The sequence below is a fragment of the Syngnathus acus genome, chromosome 4 (genome assembly GCF_901709675.1).
Source record: "Syngnathus acus chromosome 4, fSynAcu1.2, whole genome shotgun sequence".
In the NCBI taxonomy this organism is placed as follows: Eukaryota; Metazoa; Chordata; class Actinopteri; order Syngnathiformes; family Syngnathidae; genus Syngnathus; species Syngnathus acus.
In genome coordinates this window covers 1,499,372-1,507,912 of record NC_051090.1, presented here as the reverse complement: position 1 = coordinate 1,507,912, position 8,541 = coordinate 1,499,372, and the positions used below count along the sequence as shown (strand labels likewise).

At 44.0% G+C, this 8,541-nt stretch overlaps 2 protein-coding genes across 5 annotated transcripts in view; both read right to left on the bottom strand.

Annotated features, from left to right (window-relative positions):
• Positions 1-2,427: 2,427 nt before the first annotated feature.
• On the bottom strand, positions 2,428-5,837 carry plvapb (plasmalemma vesicle associated protein b). Of its 2 annotated transcripts, XM_037248648.1 has the most exons (9): positions 5,402-5,837; positions 5,090-5,266; positions 4,932-5,022; positions 4,402-4,603; positions 4,110-4,329; positions 3,525-3,674; positions 3,337-3,453; positions 2,968-3,075; positions 2,428-2,845 (listed from the first exon to the last, which is right to left on the bottom strand). In XM_037248648.1, the coding sequence occupies exons 1-9, from the start codon at positions 5,603-5,605 to the stop codon at positions 2,837-2,839; spliced, it is 1,278 nt and encodes a 425-aa protein (XP_037104543.1). In that variant the 5' UTR covers positions 5,606-5,837; the 3' UTR covers positions 2,428-2,836. The 2 variants fall into 2 exon arrangements, with proteins under 2 accessions (XP_037104543.1, XP_037104544.1); XM_037248649.1 differs by lacking the exon at positions 2,968-3,075.
• Positions 5,838-6,344: 507 nt separating this feature from the next.
• The window catches only part of babam1 (BRISC and BRCA1 A complex member 1), a 26,720-nt gene continuing 24,523 nt past the window's right edge, over positions 6,345-8,541 (bottom strand). For all 3 annotated transcript variants that reach the window (XM_037248654.1, XM_037248653.1, XM_037248652.1), the window contains 7 exons: positions 8,467-8,525; positions 8,257-8,377; positions 7,920-7,998; positions 7,814-7,838; positions 7,610-7,739; positions 7,371-7,457; positions 6,345-7,296 (listed from right to left, as the gene is read on the bottom strand). In XM_037248654.1, the coding sequence (XP_037104549.1) occupies positions 7,096-7,296; positions 7,371-7,457; positions 7,610-7,739; positions 7,814-7,838; positions 7,920-7,998; positions 8,257-8,377; positions 8,467-8,525 (702 nt within the window). In that variant the 3' untranslated portion in view covers positions 6,345-7,095. The remainder of the gene's footprint in view (positions 7,297-7,370; positions 7,458-7,609; positions 7,740-7,813; positions 7,839-7,919; positions 7,999-8,256; positions 8,378-8,466; positions 8,526-8,541) is intronic.

Genomic DNA, 8,541 nt, shown 5'->3' with positions numbered 1-8,541 from the left:
TATTAGGGAAATATCATGGTCAAAGGTCACAGGTGGCAAGCGCTAGTCCTCGGGGCCGCGTTCCAATATGTTTTCCAAGTGACCCTCGTTAAGCGCACCTGCGTGAAAAGTTTTAGCTACTTTCACGTTCTGCAGGAGCTAAAACTTTTCACGCAGGTGCGCTTAACGAGGCAATCACACGGACACTCCATTAGGTACACCGCCATTTTCAAGTGTACCTAATAACAGGCCACTCTATTAGGGAAATATCATGGTCAAAGGTCACAGGTGGCAAGCGCTAGTCCTCGGGGCCGCGTTCCAATATGTTTTCCAAGTGACCCTCGTTAAGCGCACCTGTGTGAAAAGTTTTAGCTACTTTCACGTTCTGCAGGAGCTAAAACTTTTCACGCAGGTGCGCTTAACGAGGCAATCACACGGACACTCCATTAGGTACACCGCCATTTTCAAGTGTACCTAATAACTGGCCACTCTATTAGGGAAATATCATGGTCAAAGGTCACAGGTGGCAAGCGCTAGTCCTCGGGGCCGCGTTCCAATATGTTTTCCAAGTGACCCTCGTTAAGCGCACCTGCGTGAAAAGTTTTAGCTACTTTCACGTTCTGCAGGAGCTAAAACTTTTCACGCAGGTGCGCTTAACGAGGCAATCACACGGACACTCCATTAGGTACACCGCCATTTTCAAGTGTACCTAATAACAGGCCACTCTATTAGGGAAATATCATGGTCAAAGGTCACAGGTGGCAAGCGCTAGTCCTCGGGGCCGCGTTCCAATATGTTTTCCAAGTGACCCTCGTTAAGCGCACCTGCGTGAAAAGTTTTAGCTCCTTTCACGTTCTGCAGGAGCTAAAACTTTTCACGCAGGTGCGCTTAACGAGGGAATCACACGGACACTCCATTAGGTACACCGCCATTTTCAAGTGTACCTAATAGGCCACTTTATGCGGTGTTCCTAATGGAGTGTCCAAATGACGTCACAGAGCAACCAGCCAATCAGGAGGTGGGGGTGAGGGCGGGTGTGGCACTTTTCACTTTCTATTAAGCTTTGACCATGATTTTTCCCTAATGAAGTGGCCTGTTATTAGGTACACCTAAAAATGGCGATGTACCTAATGGAGTGTCCGAGTGACGTCACAGTTCAAACAGCCAATCAGGAGGTGGGGGTGAGGGCGGGTGGGGCACTTTTCACTATAATATAATAATATAATATAATATAATATAATATAATTAATATAATATAATTGTCCACCACTAGACTTCGATTTAGACCATTTACTTTCAAGATACAAATACTTCCAAGATGACATTGCTCTCCCTCACAGGGCAAGTTTATCAGACGCTACCTCCAGAATTTGGGAGTGGAGAGGATGAAATGTCATCATTAAATATTTGTGGGATCAGCTTGGCTCTGCATTTCCCAATCAAATGTTGCTTGACGTGAGCCAAAAAAAAAAAAAGCCCAAGCACCCAAAACTATGCAGCCATGGAGTGAGCCAGGTCTCCTCCAGGCTGTGAGACAGGAACAAGTTGAGGCGCTGAACGCAGTGGCTTTTGTTCCCCTGTCAATCGAGCCTTGATCAAATATTTACATTTCTTTCTTGAACCCGTCACCCTTCTTCCCCATTCGCTGCTCGCTGACGACATTTGCTCGCCATTCACGGCGTCAGAAGCGCCTGTCTCTGCGCGTCTCTGTGCTCGGACTTTTCCTCTTCCCGCTCGACTCTTGTCAGCCTTTCCTTGTTCTTCTTGATAAATTACGACCCAAGAAAGGAGGGGACATTCTAAATGTGGCACTTGCTGTCCAACACATCAAAGGCATTTGTGCTTTTAGTTTTATGGCAGCACAACCTGAATATAGAATGGATAGAAGATGACAAACTTTTTTTACGAACTTCATTTTAGTTGCCCAACTCATTTCATTTTCAATTCAAGACACGAAACGACCTTTTAAATGCACGTTGTATGACAATATCCAATGATTGTAATATTTTTGATCATCCAGTGGTGATGCGTGTGTGTGTATGTGGGGGCACTGAAAAGTGCTAAACAAAGGAGTTCTCGTGTCACATTGAATGTATTGTTAACACATTTGCAGAAACACAAAATGAATTCATCAATCATTTTAATGGTTCATTTAATTTATTAAACTGAAAGTGTACGTTATGTATGTATCAGCCAGCCAAAGTCATGTAGAGAACACTTGAGCCAGGATTCAGAGCGTCGTGCTCCCTTTATTTCCATTCAGTGTTAAACACAGAGTGAAACTGCAAGTGAAACAACAAAAACACTTGGTTTTCTCCACGAGTATTCTTCTTATAAACAATAATAAAGTGTTCCAAGAAAACAACGATAACTTACAGCCGTTGATTGCGTGAGCATAAGGAGAAGAGAAAAATTCGCGAGTAACGCTAACGTCTCAGAAACGCATTCGTTGTCAAGTCGCTTCAACAGAAATATGCGCAGCTTCCGGTGCATTTCAAAATACATTTCCGGTTTGCTTCCGTGCATAGAAAACATTTCTTAGCATAAAGTATACATTCAATAAATCAGTTTTAAGCACACAAACAATTGTAACATCAAGAAAACAATTCTGAGGGCAGAACAGAAAGCAAGGTAAAGAAACAAAGTGAGTACCACACACAAGTAATATTTACACCAGTGTCTTTTTTTTTTTTTTTTTACATGACCCTGACTGAAGCCTGAAGAGATACACACATTTATTACAACAAATCATGAGTGTATGTGACATCAGTATATTTACAGAATGTTCTTAGTCTCGTTCGTCATGTCTTGATATCATTTGCATACACCGTCGTCCATACATTGTTCATGCGTCAGTTCATCTCGCCTGAAGGAGAAGAGAGAAAATGTGACTAAATAACAATTAGACTGCAAAGACAGAAGATTTGATGTGGTCAAAATTGACATCATCACATTGAAAGTCTTGCAATCTGGAAACATAAAAATTACCGTTGGAGTTTTGCTGAGGCTTGGTGCTGCAAAAGCAGGCAGGTTGGCTGACGTTTGTCTGTTCTGCTGGTGGAACGGCGGCCCGCCTGCAGGTTTAGGAAGACCCACCTGCAGAACACCAGTGCAGTTTACTGTGATTGCACACAGACACACACACACACGAGTTGCCAAGTTCAACTCGAGCGCATTCAAGAGTTGTTATCTCGGCCGCCCGCCCATCCATCCATCCATCCTTCCTTCCTGCTGCTGCTTCTGATTCCTCTCAAATGCTGAGTCCACACACGTCCACCTCACCTCTGCACCATGCTCCATTTATTCAGAGGACACTGACATCCCCTTATGTGTGTGTGCCAGTTGAGAGTATTGTACCTTGCAATTGGGCAATGCCCTGAGGGTTTGAAGCTCATTTTCTTTCAGGGCCAAAGTGTCCGCTAGCAATTGTTTCTGCTCTCTTAGCCGGTTCTGCTCAATCAGCAGTTTGGCCATCTGAATAGCACACGTTTGTTTAAGAGGGAGAATACGAACAAAGTGTTGGATGGCGGCGTGCTTAAAAGAACCTTGTCGTCATGAGTGGTCTGCTTGAGTTGCAGCTGCCTGCTGGTCTCAATGATTGTCTCGTTGCGGTTACCTTCACAACTCGTCAGGTCAGCGCGCAAGTGGGAGTTTTGCACCTCCAGTCGGCTTGACGTGGCTTGAATCTCAGCCACCTTCAAAAGGAAGACAGAAAAAATTACATTGCATGGACTCAGTGGTTGGGAATCATTGGAAAATCCTTATCTCAATAAGAAAAGAAAAAAAAAAAAACTCAATGAGATCAAAAGAAATTAGCTATGGGCTACAAGTGGAATACTTTCAGAAAACCCCAAAACAATGACACAACATTTTCAGGCCATTTAGATTTATTGCGTTATTTGGAGAGGATATGTATCTTTTGTTCTCCATAACTTGCCATTGTATGAGTAGCGCTGGAAATCACCTCCATTGACCTTCAGTTCACCTCAGTGGGCAGCTGTGTCCTTAACTCTGTGAATTTGTATTTTTCCAGAGGAAATGCATCCTCTCTGGAGGTTGCACATTTTTCTCTGTGGTATGTCTGAATCAACTTTTAAAAAAATAAAATAAAAAAAATCCTGTGCACGTACCTTGTTGCCCACATTGTCCAAATACCGCTGAAACTTGTTCTCCACATCTCTGGACAGGTTGGTGCAGCTGTTTCTTATCTTCTCCACTTGCTCCTGCTGGCTTTCACAGGTGAGGTGAAAGGTCAGCTGGTGGGGGAACAGGTTGTTGATTTTGTTCAGAAAATCCCTGGTCACCAATTGGATCCCATCCAGGGAATGAGCGAAGTCCTCTTTACATTTCCTGGTGAAAGACAATGTTTGGAATTGAATTGATGATTGGTTCAGTTTTCAACAAACAGGCACACGGGTGTACCCGGTGTAGATGGTGAGCTGCTCCTTGAACATGGTGTTTTCTTTGCGAAGAGAGATGACGTCCTGGTGGTGGACGTCTCTGTCCTCAAGGGCGTTGTCCCGTTCCTGACTCAGGTAGTGGACCGTGTGAGTGAAGTTGGTTTTGATGAGTTCAATCATTGCTTTCTGCTGCGCGCTGAGGCTCTGTAAAGTTCTCAGCTCATCTGGAGAGATGGCACGGCTGTTTTAGAATATTGGCTCATGACGAACTGGTTGCGAAAGTTTGTCCAAGTTTCAGATTATATTTATTATTTATATTGCTTTTTCAATACAAACATGACATGCTTACCTTTTAGTTTTACAATAAAATGTTTGATGTATTTGATTACTGGAGTAAAAATATGAAAATGGGTCAGAAACGAATTTAGTCTTGGAAAATCGTTCAATCATACAAGTATAATTATGCTGTAATTTTTTGTAAAAAAAAAAAAAAAAGTCCACCAAGGTTAATTTCTAAAAACCTTACAAGTAAGGATGGATAGGAATACATACTGCTAGTAGTAACGGCAACCGGTGGTTGTATTGGGGGAGTCGGGCAGCGCATCATCATGTTTCGCGTTGTCACCTGCCTCTCACAGTAGGCCTGCATAAAGATTTTGTTTTAATTAAAAAAACAACAACAGTATCACTGCCCAAACATATCCACTTACTAATTTATTCATTAGGTAAAACTTTGTGGCGTTAGCATCGGTCATAAGCTGCTCCAGCTGTTTGGCAAGTGCATCTTTCTCAGCTGTACGTGCCCCGAGTTGAGCTCCCAGCTCGCCTTTCTCCTTCCTCAGCTGTACGTTGTTCTCACTCAGCCTGTTGAAGCCCTGCTCCAGCTCCTGCACACAAGCACAGGATCTCAGAAAGTATTGATGACAAAGATGAACCTGCATCCTTCTTAGTGGAAGCATTGTCCTACTCAAAATGATCATACGTTCATGTTTCAAATGTGAAAGAGTAATCAAATCCCTCACCTTGACTCTCATCTCCTCGGCTGACTTCTCCGGCTGCCCGTAGATGAGGAACAGCACTAGGCTGATGATGATGAGGGACTGGATGAGTGAGGAGAAGAAGAACACAATCCTCAAGTAGTAGCCACAGCTCTTGCTTTTGGGTTTGTGCAACGGCTCCTTGGCCTCCAGGCCAAATTTGGCCCGGGAATAGCTGCTGCTGTACATGTTTGGAGGTGAAATGGTGCCGACTGCTTTGGAAGATCAAAACAGGAATTGCTTGGAGGTCCAAAAAGTTCTCCCCCTTGAAATGCAGAAGTGGCAAAGTTGTCTGTCTTGTGAGCTTGCGACGCAGCGCAACACGCACGTATGGACGTATGTAAACAAAGATCCCGACCAGAGTAGTGGGCCCATGTTTATAAATGCTGCTGGGGCCACATTTCCAGTCCATCCTGGCCCTGCCCTCACCTCACATACCTCCCCCTCCTCATCCCCTAACCAACCAACCCTCCCCTCTCCTCCCATTGACCTCTGCCACTATTCCAGCCTCTGGCTGCCTCACCAACTCACACTTAGTCATTATTACAAAAATAGATTGACATTCTACAGTTTGTCATGTCAAATAATATTAAAGATTTGTATCATTAGCAAGCTCTTGCAAATTATAATACCGTAAATTCCATAATAAATAAATGAATGAATAAATAAATAAAGTGCTAAGGTAAAATTGAGGCAAATAATCTTCACAATGGTTTTAGCACTAAACCACATGTTCTATATTTATACTTGGGATGCCTCTGTCAGAATCCAGTCACTGAGCATCTTTTAAAAATCTGCATTTATGATTTTTTTTTGCAGTTGTAATAGCACTGAGTTTCAAGGACGGACAGTCGAAAAGGCATTAGAAGAACCCAGTTAGTCTTTTGACCCCCTCCCTCACAAACATCAAAAATCATTGAAGACTCTGTGATGTAATTGAATTTCTGTTAATGATGTTGCATTGCTTTGCTCCTCCCCAAATTCCCCAGACAAACAAAATAAGAAAACAGCATATCCTGTCCTAAGCAAGTACGGAAAGGAGTCGTGGCAGCGGAGGAGTAAAGGAATGAAAACAATGGGGAGCTGTCATTCTTCAGGGATGAGCGGATAACCAATTCTCCCAGCAGTAGTCGCTGGGCCCTCCCGCACCACACACACGCTCTTATCTGCAGCCGTGACGTGAGGACCCGCCGACACTGGAAAAAGGGGAAAGGTCTTTCTGGGCCCCGAGCTTTCCTGCTCCCCATTGTCTCGCTAACAACATGCCGTCAACGGGGAAAACCTCAATTATGAAGGCTTGAGTGACAGAAAGTGAAGAACTATCACAAGTGGAGACTGATGCCGGATTAAAAACAGGAAACTTTGTGCTGGAGGGATAAGAAAGAAACAACTGCTTTAGATAAGTAACAGGAGACGTCTTTAGAACCTAAGTCATATTCACGCCAGAAGTGGATAAGCGATATCATTCATGAAGATAATTATTCAGTCCATTGTTCTACCAGCCAGCATGAGGCAGAAAAGCAAGACAAATGTGGATATTGCGGCCCTCCGGACTGGAGTCGGGCGTTTCTACTCGACTTTCCAGGAGAAACGCTGCCACCTTCTGACGACTTGACAACTAGATACAGGGCAAGAATTTAATTCAAGAGCAGAGCAGAGTATACTGTATTTGATTTCTTCTAGACGGTGGCCTCAATATCCTGCGCTTCATCTCCCTCCAGGAGGCTGTAGGACGCGTGGCTCTGGAAAGGCCTCTGCAAAGGGTGAGCGAGAAGTTTGGCCATGCAATTGTGCAGCTCGATGGCAGGGCCGCTCAAGGGAACCTCGAAGCGATAGCACATGTCCTTTGAGTCCAGGTTGCAGAAAGATGCATAGTTGTCCTGGAGATAGAAAACACAACACTTGTTGCTTGGGTGATATAAAGTGTCAAATTGGAGAAAGTCTCTCCACTCACCCGCCAGCTTGTATCCTCGCCGTGCTCTTCGGCACCATTGTGGAGGTAGACCACGTCAAAGAAAAAATAGGGAGATTGTAGCATTTTCTAAAGGTCACAACAAGAAATAAACGTGTTGTGGCCTCACTCAGACAGCCAGCTCTTAAAAGTCAAATGGTTGCAGTCATTACAAATGAGATACTGCCCCCCTGTGGATGCTCAACGTAAATGCAAATGGAAAGCATCTCGGTGTTACTTACACTGACCGCCTCGGAGGGGTTGAGCTGAAGCTGTCCGGCATGGCGGCTGTAAATAAGTACGGTCCGCACCACGTACGGAGGCGGCACGGTCTGAACATTCTCCATTGACGGCAGCTCGATCTTCTGACGACTGTTCAAGCCACAAGCCTATTTAGTGAAATCATCATCATGCAGATTTATTTGAAGTGCTATGATAGTGCTTACATGACACTGAGAAGATCTTCCAGGTCTGAGGAGGAGGCGTTAAGGCTACAACTAAAAAAATGACTTATTTGAATAGTACCTGAAAGGACAGTGAATGGAAGGATACTGAAAGGCTCGCACACGTTGGTGTCCAGGTCATACAGACAGCTGCATAGTTCTCGAGGGTCTGAAGTGAAGCCTGAGAGCTGAGATGAAGTGGAACATTTTGTAAAACAGACATCCCCAATTATAGGGATTTTTTTTTTTTTTGTATCACAGAAAGCAGCTATTTGTACAGGGGTGTGTAGACTTTTTACAGTCACTTTATATGGAGCTTGAGTATTCTTTTTTGGTCTAATTGCTTGCTGAATTAAAAAAACAAAAAATCTACCATCTAAACCTCACCCAGACAAAAAAAAAACACATTGGGGGTTACATGAATCGCGTAAGTGTCCCTGACTCACCCAGAGAGCATCATCATTAACCACCACCAGAGCAAACTCGTGCCGCTTGTCAATCTTGTGCTTCGTTCTGACAAACATCTCGATCATCTTCTGGGAGATGTTCAGGGCGTTTGTTTTAGAGCTGGAGGGAAAGATGGAGAAAAAACAACAACAACAACACTAACATTCATTGAGGTGAGGAACATTTAGATTAGAACAACAGGAGCATACCCATTAAAAGACTCCAGCTTGGGTAAACACATCTCTTCAGAGAGGTCCAGGCAGATGATCTGTAGGGAGGACAAC